Source organism: Mesoplodon mirus (assembly GCF_964341445.2).
Source record: "Mesoplodon mirus genome assembly, chromosome: 15".
NCBI classification, from domain to species: Eukaryota; Metazoa; Chordata; class Mammalia; order Artiodactyla; family Ziphiidae; genus Mesoplodon; species Mesoplodon mirus.
Genome location: NC_138991.1, coordinates 48055691 through 48074514, shown reverse-complemented (window position 1 = coordinate 48074514; position 18824 = coordinate 48055691). Strand labels below are relative to the sequence as shown.

At 47.9% G+C, this 18824-nt stretch overlaps 1 protein-coding gene across 1 annotated transcript in view; it reads right to left on the bottom strand.

The window, feature by feature from the left end:
- Positions 1 to 18824, bottom strand: part of COG7 (component of oligomeric golgi complex 7) — an 86087-nt gene that overhangs the window by 18249 nt on the left and 49014 nt on the right. The window contains exons 12-15 of the mRNA XM_082643456.1: positions 13238 to 13424; positions 11464 to 11604; positions 5055 to 5138; positions 1366 to 1480 (exon numbers count right to left, since the gene is read on the bottom strand). Of these exons, the coding sequence (XP_082499582.1) occupies positions 1366 to 1480; positions 5055 to 5138; positions 11464 to 11604; positions 13238 to 13424 (527 nt within the window). The remainder of the gene's footprint in view (positions 1 to 1365; positions 1481 to 5054; positions 5139 to 11463; positions 11605 to 13237; positions 13425 to 18824) is intronic.

The window sequence follows — 18824 nt, the reverse complement described above, 5'->3', positions numbered from 1 at the left end:
CTCCTTTACAGTTTCTATCTTTCATTTCAAAAAAGTCTTCCCTTCCCTATCACGAAGATTAATTAATATTCACTCATAGTTTAGCTTAGCAGGTTTCACATTTTAAATTTGAATTTTAAATAGAATTTTTTTCAAAAATTATATAAGTACCATTAATATATATAATCCTATGAAACTTATGGAGATTTTCTTTGTATTACTTTTGCAAACAGTTTATGGAAATTTGACAACTATGCCTATTCTCTGTGGGATAAAAATCTTGACATATTGATTCAATCAAATGTGCTTATTATATGGAACAATTCCTCTTTTCTTCTCGTTAATTTTCCTTTTTGATCTGTCAAAGCCTAAACGAGAGGTACAAGATTTTCTCAGTACTAATGTGGTTTTGTCTGCCAGCTTCTTCTTTATATACTTCAGTGTTGTGTTACTGGCCACATAAGGGTACCTGGCTACTACAGGTTCACTGTGGAATCCACCTGTTATTGACATAAGGAATCATTTAGTCTCATTTATTATCTTTTGATTTGATTCAACTTCTTTAATAGTGATGCAGTCATCTTGTTTTCTTTTTATTTGAATTTACATGAGATGTCTTTTAGCAACCCTTTATTTTTAAGCTTTCAATGTGATTTTATTTTCAGTGCAGTACCTTCTCTTGAGATGCTGAATCCTTTATATACCAAGTGATTTTTTTTCTGTCCATTCAGTATTACAGAGGGAGGCCTATAATGCCCAATGTTAGGGATAAGATGATTTTGGATCAGAGTATGTGGTCCCTGTTCAATCTGTCAGGCCCAGACAATGACAAAAAGGAAAAGTGCTAACGTACTGTATTTTTTTACCTTGCCAGTTTAGAGACCCACGAGCCTTGGGGAGTTGGAAGCTCGCTACAGCCAGAGGCATTTGGACAGAAGTGTTAACCTCTACACTGAAGAGTTTATTTTTGTCTTGACAAGAAAAACTCTTCTTATGAGGTGCCACTTTACTTGACAGGTGGTCCACACAGAGGGGGAGCAAAGAGAGAGAAAACACCTGGCGGGTCCCTTGCCCTGTGACCTCCCTTCTATCACCAATGAATGCCTACGACCCCAGGCCCACCTGCCACCACCTCCCAACTGACGGCACTGGGGGAGTTCCCCAGGGATGCCCTGCATACAGTGAGCCTTCCCTAATCCACTCTGTCCCGCAGAGGTCCCTCAGAGGGTGCAAAAAGAGAACCCCAATCTTTCTCAGTCACGACTGTACACTTTGACAACTATTTCAGTGCGAGTGTGGAGGATGGGTATGATGACGGTAAGATGCTACAAGGGGCATGAGATCACATCCAAGCCCGCCGCTCTCTTTCCTGCAGGTCTCTCTTACCTTGCTCAGGAGGAAACGGCAGCTTTCCAGCGTGCAAAGCCAGCTCTAGGGCTGAGTCCTCCTGAGTCACGAATGGCTCAAGGTTCAGGGGGAGGGACATGATATACTGCCCGATCTGAAACAAAAGAAAGCACTGTCAGCCCAACGTTGATACATGCGGCGGTAATTATTTCATGCAGTACGTTTATGTGAAGGCAAATGGTGGACAGACAAAACTGCAAGACCTTGCAGCAGCTCCAGGTCTGATCTTTCCAGTGTGTGGTAATACTGGTGAGGCAACATCTGAAAAAAAAGTCACCGGTAGTTTGCACATAGATCATGGATTCATCCTTCTCACTCATGAGCTCTACCTCAAGTGAGTAATGGATACTGGAGTGCTTTGTAAAACTTAAAGCACTTGTGTAAATATAAGTCATTATTACTGTTCATAGATGAAAAACCAGTAAGATGCTAATGTCAACAAGTGCATGGTCAAGTAAGAATTTCAATCCTGTCTTCTGGATTTGGATCCGGGTCTCTTCCTTCTAAGTGATTTAACCAGGCGAAGGAAGGAATTTTGTTGGGGAAAAAAGCAGTTTATAATTATAAATTAATCTGGAGGGAAAACTATATGTTTTCATAATACAAACTCTAGAAAATAAACCTTCTTGGTTGGTGAGGAATCGCAAAGGCAGGGTTACACGACATTTGGGATGAGCCCATGAGTAATTCAGGATTTGTCATGTGTTTGTCAGATATACATGACTGTCATCATGGATACATTTTAGACACCTATTTCTATTACAACTCACAATTGTTTAGTATTTTAAGGTAAGTGTATGTGTCACTTCAAAATGAGGTTGATTTTCAGGTTACGACAACGTAATATATATCTTCTTAAAAAGGTATTGGAGCCTGTTGTTGATTTTTTTGGCTCCATACTGATTTCACACATTCATTCCAACTTAGAGTTGATACTGATTCTGCAAGCTAAAAGTCCAAGGACTATTAGAGAAAGATCTTCTCGATCTGGCCTTACATACACCTATACGGTAGCACATGTCCAGAAGTTAAGACAGACTCCCAAAATCTACCAGCCCAGAGGACTACAGGATGATTACACCTTCATCTCCAAACACTTAATGTGGCCCATCGTGCTAACAAAAAATTGTGTTTGGTCTCCCTTTAAAGCCCTATGTACATAGATGGTAAAATGATAAAAATCAGCACCTTTTCCTTTCATTTACTTAGTAAGTAAAACACTCTAGTTTGAGTGTCTTTCACTCAAACTAGACAAGTGGTCACTTATGTCACTAATAACCACAACCACTGTACATTTCAGCTTGAAATGGCAACAAATTCATCATTTTTCCCCAAGGCTGGAGGAAGGGAAGGAGGTTGACTTCTGGGGTTAGAATTTCTCCGCTGTAATTCCACTCAGCAAACACTTCCTGAATACCTACTATGTGCAGAGACCACAGGCATATTCCTGTATTTGGTACCCCTTTCATCCGTAGCCATCACCTCTTGGCTAAATCCACAAACCCAGTTTTACTTGAAATAAAGAATCATCATTGATATGCCTTGCATCTATGTTGTTTTATTTCTTCAAAGGATTTTCTCCTATTTCATCCCCTTATAATGCTCACACAGTTCTGCGTGGGTGAGGGCATTCACCAGCAAGGCAAAGCATCGGTTAGGTGCATATTTTCAATAATCTGACATCTCAAACTTGAATTAATTGGCCTTAGACTGTGGGGATTGCTGTGGTTCCTAGAGAGATTCCACAATGCCAAGCTTTTCTTGGGAGTTCTGTCTATGTTTATTTCTTGGAAATCCATGTGGGAAGGGATGCTCAACATCACACCTGTAGATATTTGTCTGCTATTCTCCCCTATTCAATAAATACTCCTTGATATCCTGGCTGGGTAAGCGCAGTGACTCAGGAAAAATGAACAGCTCTGTGGTCAGAAGGACCTGGGTTTGAGTTCTGGCTCTACCACTGTGTGACGTTGGGCAACTTACTTAATCTGTCCGGGCCTTGGTTTCGCCATCTCTGAAATGAGAGTGATCTCATACTTACTTCAGAGGGCTGTGGCAAAGATGAAACTAATATGCGTGAGACACACATAAAGCACCAGGCATCCTGACAGAGTGACTGCTGAATGAGTGGCTTCCCTGCCCCACTCCCATCCCCCAGAGCCCTGGTGCTTCTGACAGCAAAACACGGCTGCCACCAACCAGCTCACAAAGTTGTTGTTAAGCTAAAATTCAGTCTATACTGCACACTATCTCATGGCACCAATAAGAGTCTAGCACTGCCCCTGCACACAGTACGTGCTCAGTAGATATTCATTTCCTGAGCTGAGGTCATCAGGAGATGACCTCATGAGGACGATGCCTACCTGGGGGCTGACGAGCGGCAGCCGGTGGGAAAGAGCCCTGGCCTGAAAATGCCCCCTCACCTTCCTTACTCCTCTGTGTTTCAAATCAACTGGATAGCCTCTCGAGTTCCTTCTAAGCAACATCGTTTCTGGAATCAATTTCGATTGCAATACACATGTCTCAATTCTAAAAATAAGATTATTCTCATTGGTTGTAAAGACCAACCAACATTTTTAGTTCCATCCGTCCAGGGTATTGAATAATGCCCTGAAAAACAGAGGAAAACAACTGCCGTTTTGGACTTGCTCAGTGAAGAGACAGAGGAAAGCCATCCTCCTTGCTGCTCACCAGAGGGATCACACACACCTCCTCTAACTATGCAATCTTTACTTCTAAAATTCCTTTGCAGGGGCCTCCCTGGTGGTCCAGTGGGTAAGACTCCACGCTCCCAATGCAGGGGGCCCGGGTTCGATCCCTGGTCAGGGAACTAGATTCCACATGCATGCTGCAACTAAGAGTTCGCATGCCGCAACTGAGGAGCCCACATGCCACAACTAAAGATCCCGTATGCTGCAACTAAGACCCAGCGCAGCCAAAATAAATAAATATTTTTAAAAATAAAATAGGGCTTCCCTGGTGGCGCAGTGGTTGAGAGTCCGCCTGCCGATGCAGGGGACACGGGTTCGTGCCCTGGTCCGGGAAGATCCCACATGCCGCAGAGCGGCTGGGCCCGTGAGCCATGGCTGCTGAGCCTGCGCGTCTGGAGCCTGTGCTCCGCAACAGGAGAGGCCACAACAGTGAGAGGCCCACGTACCGCAAAAAAAATAAAAAATAAAAAATAAAATTCCTTCATATCTATTACAACAGTCATAACTTACACAGGTGTGGGTTCTAAAGTGAGAGCTCAAGGCAGAAATCACCTATCTCAAAATCACCCCTGAAAATTGCAGAACTCCCCCATAGTGTGAGGAAGACACAGTTGGGGTCTATCATTCCTGTACAGCATTTCTTATGCTCACTGACATTTAAGAGCAATGGAGCTGGACTCACACTCTGATGCCCTCAGGCACTGGCCACACCTCATATTGAGAGGGGTGGGGGAGGGGCGGGAATGCGTTAGGCTTTGGAATCAGCATGTGTTTCATCAGCTGATTTAAGGAAATCAACCGCATTTCCTTAAAGTCCTGGATATGGATGGAGACTATCCAAAAGCAAAGGTCCAGACAGAACCGATGCAGCAAGGACCACTTTACCCAGAAGGGCCAGACAAGACAAGGTCTCAGATGCTGTGATCAGCGCACAGAAAAGTACACAGAGGCTCTTACGTTGCTGATGTACTCGAGAGGAGTGAGACTGAAGGTGGGCAGGTCATCGGTCAGGGTTTCTCCAGTGCCGGCGGTGTTCCAGCTCTAGGGGAGGAAGGAGAGGAAACAGACAATGTCACAGCAGCCAGGCAGCACGCGCAAGCACCACGTGCTGGAAACTGCATGGAGAACGCAGCATCAGCACAGGCACTATCTTTGCTCAGAGCTGGCCTTTGGAACCATCACCAGCGGCAGACCAGGGATTTCTCTTCTTTACGGCATCACCTTGAAGCCTGCCATAGAGGAAGTAATCCTCTCTCTCTCTCTGCATCCTTTCAGATCCATAAAGCAGGAAACCCCACCTTCTCCACTCAACTATTCGATGGGAACTGATCCCGTCTGTGTTTACCCGCTCAAAACGTGAAAGGAAGAGTTGGATATTCTTGTTCTGAGTTTCTCTACAGGGTGAGGGCAACCGGTTAACAGCTGCTGGCACAGGTAGCCTCACTAACTCCCGGGTCATCAGCCAGCACTCTGAAGAGACCAGGACCCCCTAAAATCCTCCACAGAGACCATACGTGAATTGGAAGCCCTGTCTGGTTGCAGGAATATCCAAACCACATTCACCAACACTGCTTTACTGAGTTAAAGGTGCTGCTTTTATTCCACCTGCTTTCTGTATCTATGTCTCAACTGATTCAGAACTCAAAGGGAAAGGGATGAGAAGGAGCCTCCAAACCCCACCAACAGCTCCTTTGTCCTCTTCAGGACCCCCTGTCTGGAGACCTGCAGCACCAACACGTCTTCTTTCATCATTCAATGGGACTATGACGTCACTGTGGGAGCCTTCCCGGCCTCCCCTACAAAGTTAGGCCAATTACCAGCACACATGTGGTTAATTGTCAGCATGGCACAGCTTTCCACAGAAATCTAGTTGCTTAATTCTTACCTGAGTCACCCTAAGGCCAGCCTGGAAAACAATGCCCTTTCTGGCTGGACTCCTGGAGTGGCTCCCAAGGTCACGTGGTAGCTGCTCTCTGCAGCCACCTGATGCCCGATCTGGTTGCTTGATCCTTTAAGGAGCTTTCCGGGAATGTCATGACCGTGTCCACCCCTGGGATCCCGGCCCAGGCCAAGCCTCAGCCGTCCTCCCCACACTCTCTAGCACCAACTCGACTCTAATTTTCCTGCTCTAGACAAAGCCTTTTCTTCCCCACCCCTGCCCCTATAGTTTTCTAAACTCCTTGTTGTTTTTTGTATAAATGTATTTAGTTATTTGTTTTTATTTTTGGCTGTGTTAGGTCTTTGTTGCTGTGCGCGGGCTTTCTCTAGTTGTGTTGAGCGGGGGCTACTCTTCGTTGCTGTGCGCAGGCTTCTCATTGCAGTGGCTTCTCTTGTTGCAGAGCACGGGCTCTAGGCGCATGGACTTCAGTAGTTGTGGCACGCAGGCTCAGTAGTTGTGGCTCGTGGGCTCTAGAGCACAGCCTCAGTAGTTGTGGTACACAGGCTCAGTTGCTCCGTGGCATGTGGGATCTTCCCGGACCAGGGATTGAACCCGAATCCCCTGCATTAGCAGGTGGATTCTTAACCACTGTGCCACCAGGGAAGCCCTCCTTGCTGTTTTTTGAGAATCCTCTTTTGGTAACTCCCACCCCATGGGGAAGGAACACGCCAATCATGCACGTGCACCGAGCGCCCATGCTGTATAGCACCCTGTGCCAGGCTTTGTAGGGAGGAGACAAAGAATTGGCAATCTTGGTTCTTGCTCTCCTTGGGGAACCAAGACCCCTGACACACTCCCACCCTATACCCCCTACACGTACACACACACACACACACACACACAGGCTTCCACTTCAAGAGTTCTCAGTGGCAGAAGTTCTCAGTCAGGTTTTATACAATAAGAGTTCAGAGGAGCAAGAACCTAGGGTGGCTAGAGAAGGTGCCGGCCACAGGATGCATGAGGTGCAGAGAGGGAAGGCTAGAAAGAGAATGCACAGCTGTGAACACCAGGCTAAGAAAAGGGAAAATGACGGGGCTTCCCTGGTGGCACAGTGGTTAAGAATCCGCCTGCCAGTACAGGGGACACAGGTTCGAGCCCTGGTCCGGGAAGATCCCACATGCCGCTGAGCAACTAAGCGCTCGTGCCACAACTCCTGAAGCCCGGGCGCCAAGAGCCTGTGCTCTGCATCAAGAGAAGCCACCGCGGGCTTCCCGGGTGGCGCAGTGGTTGAGAGTCCACCTGCCGATGCAGGGGACATGGGTTTGTGCCCCGGTCTGGGAAGATCCCACATGCTGCGGAGCGGCAGGGCCCGTGAGCCATGGCCGTTGAGCCTGCACGTCTGGAGCCTGTGCTCAACGGGAGAGGCCACAACAGTGAGAGGCCCGCGTACCGCAAAAAAAAAAAAAAAAACAAAGAGAAGCCACCGCAATGAGAAGCCCGCACACCGCAACGAAGAGTAGCCCCCACTCACCGCAACTAGAGAAAGCCTGCGTGCAGCAACAAAGACCCAACACAGCCAAAAATAAATAAATAAAATAAATAAATTTTAAAGAAAAGAAAAGAAAAGGGAAAATGAAAGAGAGAGAGAGAGAGGAGAGGGAGGGAAGGAGGGAGGGAGGGAGGCAGAGAAAGAGAGAGAGATGGAAAGGTAACCTGTAGAGTTCAAAAGAGATGTAAAAGACACATCACACATCCACCAATCCCAATGTGCAGAACTAATCTGGATTCTGATTCAAACAGTTAAATCATGACATTTATAAGACAACTGGAAATTTGAACACTGATGATATTAAGGAATTATTTTTAATTGTATTCTTTAAGGGTGATTATGGTATTGTGATTATTTTTAGAGTTCTTATTTTAGATAAGGGGTATATATGAAACAGAACGGCTAGGAGTTGATCACTGATGAAACAGGGTGATGAGGACACAGAGTTTATTACACTCTTCCCTCTACTCGTGCATATGTATGAAAATTTCCATAGTAAAAAGTTGTTTAAAATAGACAATCGCACTGACTGGGGGGAGCCAAGCAAGGGATCTTAATGCGGAGAGACAAAATCAGAGCGATGCTTTAGGAAGATTGATGCAGCAACTCTGAGAAGGGCTGTGGGCGGAGAGGAAGATGAAAGGCTCGAGAAACAATTCAGAGATGACAAGAACCCAAACCAGGGCAGTGGCCATGGAAACAGACAGAGACAGATTTAAAAAGAAGGAACAATACAACCTGGTGGTGAAGCCCTGGCACAGAGGGGCACAGGGACGGAGCAGAGGTGGTGAGGGTCAGTGAGGCCGAGAAGGGGAGGCCAGGAGCAAGGGCTGAGTTGTGGGGAAAGAGCACATCACCAGAGTGCATCTAAAGGACCAGCACCGTGGGAAGCAGGCCCTGGGAAGGCTTCACAGAGGAGGCGGGAGGAGCGAAGTCGGAAGGTGATGGGGGGAGGGCAGAGGGAAAGAAGGGCCAGAGTGGAAAAGTACTTTCGAATAAGGGCGAGACAGAGTGGACTGATGAGGGAGGGCCTGAAAAAACAGGCAGAGAGGGTGGACCTGAAGAGGGTCAATAGGGAAATGATGCAGATTATTTTTGAATTTAAAATTTCCTTCAAAGGGCCTTTTCTCACCATCTGTCACCAGGTAACGCAGGTAAACTTCAACCATCTATTTTGAAAGGGAATATAGTGTTGGTTTATATTCTTGTAATGTACAAGAGCAATACAATTTACCAGCAAACATTAAAAACAAACATTTAATGACCAGGGTTTAATTTTCAAATCCTTAAGGCCAAACTGTTCGCCTTTGTGTTGTGTGCTTTCACGCTGGCACTCTGGGAGAATTCCTAATTGCCAAAGCTGCCTGAGTCCATTCCCAGCGCCCGAGCCGTCGTGGTGAGGCCTGAATGAGAAGGCGAGACCAGGCGACCAAGGACCGGGGCAGAACAATGGGCATGGAACGCAGACGTAGAGGGGAAAGGCCGGGCGGGAAGCACGAGCTGGGCTCAGTGGAGAAGACTAAACAACTGGCAGAATGAAGGTTTCAGAACAGAAGGTCAAGACTTCAACCTCTGACAAAATAAAAATAATAAAAACAACCAAACCGGGGAGGTGGGGGAAGGAAGATGAGAGATGTGAGGAATGCTAATCCCAGCGGCTTTCAGGGCAGGCGAATCAATGTCAATATCTATCTAAAACAGAAACATGATTAACAAAAACCAACGACTCCCATTGTAGTTTTCATAATCTTTCTTTCTTAATCTTGAAGAGATCTTCTGGGAACTGATATCTTTCATGGTGAAGAAACTATTATCTCAAGTTCAACCATTCCTTTGGTTTCGTTTATCTTCTTTTTCTAGTTAAATTCAAATAACATTTATATTGTATATATTTTATGTTTTTTTGAAAAACAGCATGTGTAGCACAATTCCATTTCTTCCTATGGATCATTTCCCTACCAATGCCCGTCCAGCCTTCAACATGTGAGTGGGCAGGAAGAGATGTCTGGCTTGATGAGTTCTGGACGTTGGGACTTTGAAGGGTTTACTGCTTTTTTTCTTTGTACTTTCCTATATTGCTTGAATTTCTGAAAATGAATATATGTAATTTCTATTTTTAAAAACTGTCATTACTCTTGAGAATCAGAGAAAAAAAGAAAACCACCACGTATTAAGCATCTACTCTGTGACAGGGGCTGTGCTAAATTCTATCATGTACACAATCTCACTTAATCCTCACACGCCCATATGGTGAGAATTACTGTATCCCCATTTTATTTTTTTTGTTTTGTTTTTTGTTTTTGCGGTATGCGGGCCTCTCACTGCTGTGGCCTCCCCCGTTGCGGAGCACAGGCTCCGGACGCGCAGGCCCAGCGGCCATGGCTCACGGGCCCAGCCGCTCCGCGGCATATGGGATCCTCCCAGACCGGGGCACGAACCCGTATCCCCTGCATCGGCAGGCGGACTCTCAACCACTGCGCCACCAGGGAGGCCCTGTATCCCCATTTTAAAGATAAGGAGATGAGGCTCACAGGGGAGGTAACAGCCTCAGCCATGTGACCCAACAAGACCCCGCATGGGCGGTGCCCGGTACAGCGCCATCGACAGCACTTCCACCAGGATGCGACAGCAGGGGCCCCACACCACACCAACCCCCCACAGCCCTGCCCCAGCCAGGCCAGACGTGCAAAATCTAGTTGGAGTAGATCTCACGGCATTTCGCACAGACGTAACCAGATCATACGGTGAATACAGCGAGTGGCCCTTGGCTCCCGGCCTAGTACGCTTTCCAGAGGGCGGCAAAAAGCAAAGGACTTCCTTAAAGGATCTCTTGGTTAGTTATGATCCAGTTATGACTGGATCTTTCCCAAAAGACCATCTTTACTGTTTTGTTTTGTTTTGGCCACGTTGGGTCTTCGTCGCTGCGTGCGGCCTTTCTCTAGTTGCGGCGAGCGAGGGCTACTCTTTGTTGCAGTGTGCGGGCTTCTCATTGTGGTGGCTTCTCTTGTTGTGGAGCATGGGCTCTAGGCACGTGGGCTTCAGTAGTTGCAGCATGCGGGCTCAGTAGTTGTGGGACGTGGGCTCTAGAGTGTGTGGGCTTCAGTAGTTGCGGCACGTGGGCTTAGCTGCTCCGTGGCATGTAGGATCTTCCCAGACCAGGGATCGAACCCATGTCCCCTACATTGGCAGAAGGATTCTTAACCACTGCACCACGAGGGAAGTCCCAAGACTATCTTTAAAATAAGCCAAATCCAGATAGACTTGAGGAGTCAGTGAGAAAAATTAATCAGGGGACTGTCTCAGAAATCTGAAAGGAAAGTCATGAGATCTGGACCCAGGGAAAGTCAGAGCCAGTAGAGAAAACAGGACTGATAGGCAATTCCTTGAAAAGGAATAAGGACAACCAGAAAAGAGAAGAGTGTGCAAGGCAAGGAAAGTGAGATGTTCTAAGAATCGCCAAATACAAAGAGTATCAAGGATAGAAAAGAGCAGAACCCTTCAAACTCTCCTCAAAAACACCAGATCAAATCTAGTAAGGCACTCTCCTGAATAAAGTTCCAGAACCAAGTCTCCACAAATGTTTGGCACGAAAACAATTCAACCTCATCAGACAATTAGCTCCTCTGACCGGCCCCAACTTTTCCAGAGGCACATAATCTCCCTTACTTCTCCCTAAGAGGGCACAGCTAAGCTGCTGTGAAAGTTAATCAAGCAATAGTAATAATCCCAAGAAACAGTCTAAAAACACAGCATCACAGTAACTACAATTAAGATAGGACAGTCTCGCTAAGCAGTGAGTTGCAAGGGAACAGTGACTCTATAGCTGGACTTCTAGCCTAGGAGAATCAGAGGGGGCACCACCCAAAGCTCGGGGAAGGGGACATTAGGCCTAGGCTGGGGGGTGAAGGGGCACGTTTTCCAGTTGGTGGGAAACTTACATCCATCTTGGAAATGAGGAGCAGCTGTTGTTTGATGCGCAGGAAGACGGAATCGAAAGCCAGCTGGTGGGCCTGCTGGTTAAGCCGAGTCAGAGCCGCTCGAGACGCCGACAGCAGGTTGTGGTTACCTGACCCTTTTTCCTAAGACAAGAAAATGCAGAAGGCAGGTTGTTATGCCCTGAATCCAACCAATTGGATTAGCATTAGCTAAGCATTTTGAAAGGCCACTGAAAGGAAAATAGTAAGAGGGTTCTCTACTACAGTGGTTTCCAAACCTGGCTGTGCCCCAGGACCCCCTGGAGAGCACAGTGAGTTACAGATACCCAGGGTCTACCACAGAACTACTGAATCTGGATCCATTGGGGTTCTGGAGCCCAGGAAACTATTGATATATTTTTCATTCACTTTCCCAGGTGACCCCGATGCATTTAAGCTAATATAAGCTCATGGATTGGTAGTTTAGGAAAAATTAACCTGTGACTGTCCCTCAGGGATAGAGGAAGAAGGAAAAAATGATCAGAAGTGTCATGTAGAAACAAGAGTGACAGACAGAGCCCTGATTCCCAGTGAGGTCAGGTCGATTATACTCGGCTGTACACCAGAGTATGCACCACCTGTGTGAGTCCCGAGGTATTCCAAACAGCCTGAGAAAATACAGAGGTGGAAAATGTAACCTTAGTTTCGCTATTATAAATGAACTGATTACAACAAACAGACATAAATCAGATCAGCAATAAAGATAAACAGAGTTGCTTTAACGTAATCACAGAAGCACGGATGAATGAACTTGCAGACTGGCTTCAAGAAGTGTTTGTCAAGCTCAAATGCAGCCAGTTGGTGGGTCAAGGTACAGAGGGATGGGGGAGACCCTGTGAGGGCAACGCTGAGGCCTCAGACACATCCTGAGGCACACTATGCAGTCACCTCCAGAGCTCGTGGCCTAACAGGATAATTTCAGATTGAATTTGGTGCTATGGGAACAGCCATACCTCCTTGGCTTATCACCAGGAGAGTGCGGTTCAACTCAGACTGGGGGTGGGGGGCGGGGGGTGGCTCTGGAAAGGAGGCCGTGGCCCTCTAAGAACCCTGAGGCCATTCCCAGGGAGCGTGTGGCTCATTCCATTTGTTGGGAGGTCCCCCGTCCCTGGACCCCAAGAGGCCCAAAGCTCAAAGTCAAGGGCCATTTTATGGTAGACAAACGAAGAGTTTAAACCAAAGGAACAGCCAGGAGGGAACACTGATTCCCACGTCGTCGTGTTGCCACACGGAAGAACCTCACTGGAGGGGCGCTCCCGGCTCCTCCCTACCTTGCTCCTCCCCTGGCTCCTGGGTTGGGGTCCACCTTCCCAGCTTCTGCCCACGCCCAGGCAGTACAGGATTCCGGTCCCCTCTCTGCCACTCAGTACGAGGGGGCTGTGCCCGCGTGGGGGCCCAGGGCCGTCCAGCTCCGCCCACCCTGCTGATGGGCCTAACTCCGGAGAGGAGAACAGCGAGCTCCCGCGGCTGCAGATCGAGAGCCACACTCTCCAGCCTACCTTTCGTCGGTAATAAAGCTCCCTTTATCCAACTCCTCCCACAGCTGTGTTTCAATTGGTTCGACCCCGGTTTAGTTGATTAGCTTCTTAAAACCCCAACATAAACGAGACAGAGACCGTGGGAGGGCATGCCACAGCCCAGGGCCCACACACAGGGGCAGAAAGCCTGGGTTAGAGAAAGGGTGAGTGACAAGGGAAAAGTTTGCATTTGCAAGAATGCCATCAGTCAGGTCTCATACCTTGAGGGTATAGAGTATTTCCATTAAACTGCCATATTCGGCAGGGCTGTCTTTCTGAAGGTAATTATATTCTTGCCACGGGTTCCTGGCAGAGCTCTTCTTGTCTGTCAAGATGCTATCCTGAAAACCGGTCAGGCTCCGAGGGCTGTAGGACTCAGAGAGATACTTCCCAGCTGTGGACAAAATCCTGTAATGAAAGTGATGATGATTACGCCCTGAGCTATTTGTATGGAATTTTCTTCTTGGAGCATTCAGACTGCTCCTTACTAAATCCCAGGATATCCTCATGAGGCAGATTGATTTAGGGTCCATTTTATAAGGAAATGGAGACGCCCTTGATCCTTTAGGAGGGAGCTGGACCTCAGGTGCACAATAAACACCAGGTGTTTTTATCTCCTCTTTAACCCTCACGCTAACAGAATATGCCATCTTCCTCATGTAATGCACAGCCTACAGGGCAGCCGTCAATTCGCTACAATCTGGGAATACCGTGCACTTTCTATATATGAGCTACATTAGCTTTACTCTTTGGAATAGGAGCCATCGGCACTGCAGTCAGAGGCACGAGACACGACAGCGTCCCTGGAGAAGAGTGATAGCAGCTCGCTGCACACCTCTACCCACAGGACTCACACTCGCACACGCCGGGCTCGGGTGGGGTTTGTGTTCACCGGCACCGTCAAGGTTACTTCTGAGGTTTAGAGAGATCTATTGAGAGAGCCTGGTGCTCTCCTGAGAAAGAACAACGCCTGGAGGAGGCTCTAGGGGATGATCAAGCTCTGGCGCTGCTTGGGGAGCAGGATCTCTGTCTCCAACGAGGATGACCTCCCTTGACGGATGCTGAAAATCCTCGCTCTGTTTCCTCCTTAGCCCAACCTCACCATTCAGCCTATACGTTGAAATGTGTACAGAATTGTACAAACCTATGTAGCCAGAAGACTAGACACTGTAGTACATCCCAACTGTACCTAATTCCCCAATGCCTCCTTTACCATAATTTCTTATAAAAAAGATCACTTTGGACATGGCAGCCTGTAGGCACTCACTTCTTCAAAACAAATCCCATGAGCTTGTCAAGAAATGCCTGTACTTGCAAACAAATCCTGGGGACAGGACTTTCCTCAGGAACCACTGCTGACACAAGTAGAGCCACCTGCCTCTGCCACTAAGGTCAAGTTACAGTTTTCCCTGTGGGTTACACCTACCGGTAATTTTGGTTGCGTCTCTTCTCTGTGAAACTGTGGCCTGTCCCTGCCGCTGCCTGACTTCCAAGTCTTCACTATTTCTTGTCTGGATCATAGTTGCCTTCCCTTCCACACTCCATTTAATCTGTCCTCCTAAGGGTTACTGGAATGATCTTTCCAAAAGGCAAATCTGATTTTGTCTTTTTCCCAGAGATCCTTCAGTGCTCCCCAAGATAAAATTAAAAATGCCTAGGCATGGCCCCCAGCGCCCTCCATCGCTGGAGCCCCCGTATCCTTACAAACGTTCCCGCTACCGTGCCAACCGCCCCCAGCCCACACACCATGCTTCATGCCCTTGCGTGTCTTGCTCGCACGCTCCCATGATCTGAAATGCTCTCCCCTCCTTGGTGCACCTGGAAAAATCCTACTCCTTCTTCAAGGACCTGTCCCAGGGGCATCTTCTCTGCCCAATCTTTCCCCCCAGGCACTCAGTCTTCTAACTTCACCAGCCTTCACCTCTCTTTTTTGTGTGTGTGTGTGTGGTACGCGGGCCCCTCACTGCCGTGCCCTCTCCTGCTGCAGTGCACAGGCTCCGGACGTGCAGGCTCAGCAGCCATGGCTCATGGGCCCAGCCGCTCCACGGCATGTGGGATCCTCCTGGACTGGGGCACGAACCCGCGTCCCCCGCATCGGCAGGCGGACCCTCGACCACTGCGCCACCAGGGAAGCCCTCACCTCTCTTACACACTAGATGGTGAGGCTAAACCACAGACTGGTCTTCATCTCTGAATTCCCAGCACTTAGCACAGTGCCGGGCATATAGCAGGTGCTCCGTAATTATTTTTTGACAGGTGACCCTGGGTTTGGTGAGCAGGAAGTTGACAGCTGAGCTTTCATCTCTGCCCTCCGGGAAGTCAGCTCTCCTTCTTGGGGTTACTGCAATACGTGTCTCAGTCTCAGGCTGCCAGGCAAGTGGCATCAGTCTGCCATCCAAGCTGAAGAAAAACAGTTATGTTGGGAATGTTTTGAGTATTAAAGATTATAGTTTAAGGGACTTCCCTGGTGGTGCAGTGGTTAGGAGTCCTCCTGCCAGTGCAGGGGACACGGGTTTGAGCTCTGGTCCGGGAAGATCCCACATGCCACAGAGCAACTAGGCCCGTGAACCACAACTACTGAGCCTGCGCTCTAGAGCCTGCAAGCCGCAACTGCTGAGCCCACATGCCACAACTACTGAAGCCCGTGCCCCTAGAGCCCGTGCTCCGCAACAAGAGAAGCCACCGCAATGAGAAGCCTGTGCACCGCAATGAAGAGTAGTCCCCGCTCGCCACAACTAGAGAAAGCCCACGCGCAGCAACGAAGACCCAGTGCAGCCAAAAATTAATTAATTAATTTTAAAAAAATTATACTTTAAAATGTCACAATACTGTGCTCTACAATAAAAACCAAATCTAATATTTTTAAATGTTGGAGTAAATATAGCTCCAACCCTAAGGAACTAATGGCATTTTTCCCTAGCCTCCTCTTCATCCAGTCACCATTAGATGACCTCATCATTAGAATCTGATTTCCCGTTATATGTATTTCCTATTATTGAGAACTAAACCATACCAAAATGAACACTTGATTTCCTCATTCATTAAGAAACATTTTCTCAGGACTTCCCTGGTGGCGCAATAGTTAAGAATCCGTCTGCTAATGCAGGGGACACGGTTCGATCCCTGGTCCAGGAAGATCCCACGTGCCACAGAGCAACTAAACCCATGCACCACAACTACTGAGCCTGCGCTCTAAAGCCTGCGAGCTGCAACTACTGAGCCCACATGCTGCAACTACTGAAGCTCGTGCGCCTAGAGCCCGTGCTCCACAACAAAAGAAGCCACTGCAATGAGAAGCCCGCGCACCGCAACAAACAGTAGCCCCCCCCTCGCCGCAACTAGAGAAAGCCCGTGCGCAGCAACGAAGACCCAACGCAGCCAAACATAAATAAAGAAAAAAAAAGAGAAACGTTTTCTCATCATTGCAATGGGCTCTAAGCCAGGTCTTGGCGATATCAGGTGATTAAACATAGAGCTTGCCCTCAGAAGCTCAGAGATTAACAGGAGAGTCCATTATGTGCCAGTGCTATGCTACCTGCTGAGCCAGGAGAAGGCAGTGAGTATGAGCAGAGGAGGGAGGGACTAACATCCCAATTCCATCTCCTTCCTCAACTCATCTCCTTTTCTGGAAAGGCTGCTGCCCACTCCTCAGCCACAGGAACCTGGACATTTATTTTGGATTCCCCAAACCTCACTGTCCCACTGAACTGTCCCACTAAAACCTTGTCCTAGTGAAAATACTACTGTTCCAAAAATAAGTGGTGGGCACCATAAAAGTATAGAGGAACCACAGCAATCTCCCTGTATGTCACCCAAGTACAAGAGAAATCCCTCGGGTGACACCCAACTCAACCTTGCTTTACTCGCCCCACTAATCACAAAACGATCCCTGTCTGCAAACAGGTGATCTTAAAGGCCCAGTAGCCAATGTCACTCTTGTCGCTGAAGCAATGTGCAATGTTTCGAGCTACTGCCTCTGCCACCCGAGGAGAGGGGTCCTAAGTTGCAGTCTGCGTCTGCCGGTGAAACTGACAGGGAGATAAGATAAGCTTTATAGCTGGCAGTCACACACATAGGCTCCCTGATGGGAACACAGATGATGACTGTTACTCTTTTCCGTTTCCAGGCTCAGTGCTTCCAGAATGACGTCACCTCTTAAAAAGGCTCCCTTGGATACACCCAATCTGTTCTCATTTCACACCAAAGCTCGGGCCAGGCTCTCAGCCTCTCGGGGCTGCAAAATGCAGTTAGAGGGGCTCACCCTTTATCTGTCATGCCCCCATTCACCTTCTTAACCAGATCCTTCCTTACCCTTTAGAAGGTAATACTCATCTTCATTAAAAGATTAAGGCAAGTCTATATGTTCTGATATGGAAAGACGTCTGATATATATGCAGAGAAACCCAAGTCTGAGGACGGACACTCATCTGTGAGGAAGGACAGTGTGGAGGTGATGCTCACACACTCGGGATGACTCAGCTGACGTCCAGGTTCAGATCACTGCCTCTCAGGTGCATCACCTCAGACACAGCTCTTTCCACAGATAATTTCTTTTACTTAAAAAGTTACTACCGGTGCCAAATTCTATGCCTCAATGTCTCTTCATGTGTAAAAATGGAGGTAAGAATAGTACCTATCTCTTTGGACGCCCTGGGAGGATTAAGGAGTTAATTCATGTAAAGCCTTTCGTGGCAGAGCTCAACAAATGCGATGGGGGCAGGGGGGCTGTTAACGTTTCTTCTCAAGAATTTTTGGGGTGAGTAGATTTTCAGTTTTTAATACTTTGTACACTCGTGAACTTTTAATTTTTGATCTGGGCCCAGGCTGTAATTACCACCGTAATTAAGAAACTAATAAGCTTTCTTTTAGATATATACGTGTCAAATTTTCACCTTTTCTTAGGGGCCCTTCGTGAACCCAGACCTACTCACCCTTCCGCCATAGGCTCCCCTCACCGTGTGTGTGTGTGTGTGTGTGTGTGTGTGTACACACACACGTGCATATAAACACGAGCATAAGTGTGTGTGGGAGTGAGGAGGGAGAAAGGGGGTGTTTACATCATTATTTATATTATTTATACACAGTCCGCTGTATGCCTGTGGTGCTCTGGTTTTATGCATTCCAAGAAGTCACATGAGCTCTGTGCTGGGCTGTTTGGGAGTTATGAACTGCAACAGCTGCCCATTCCAACTCACCCGGGCACCCCTGGCCCCCGCAAGGCTTTCCCCATAATGAGAACCATGGTGAAAAATCTTGGGACTTGAAGGCAACCCATGGGTTCAGAAATGAAACAAAGAGTGGTGAGGGGAGGAGAAATGACCAACTCAGAGCCCTGACCCTGCAGCCGGTCTGACGACCTTCCCCAGCAGCTCAGCCCTACCGCCCACCCAGTTTCGAGGCCTCAGCTTGCTTTTCACTTTGTAGCACTGCCAGAAATTCCCTCCTGCAGAGATGACTTTAGGACAACAAAGAATTATCCCAGAAAGAGGTGAAGGGACTGCCGCTAGGCCCTAACACCGCTGTAGGAAACAGACTTCTTCCCCTGAATTCCTGCAGAACAGAGAAAGCAGCTGCACCAAGGCAATCAGAGATTCTGCTGAAGAAGTGAGGACATTTGGGGAGCCTGAAGCCCTTGGAGGGAAAAGCAGGTCTGAATGGGGTCACTTCGGGGCAGTGTAAAAGCCCTGGCAGGTATCAGAATGGAGAGGGGGCAGGAGGGCCTTTCCTAGGCCTGACCCCAGAAATCCTCCTTTGACACACACACCGGCTTCCGCAGCACAGGATCCTACTGCAGAACCCAGAAGGCAG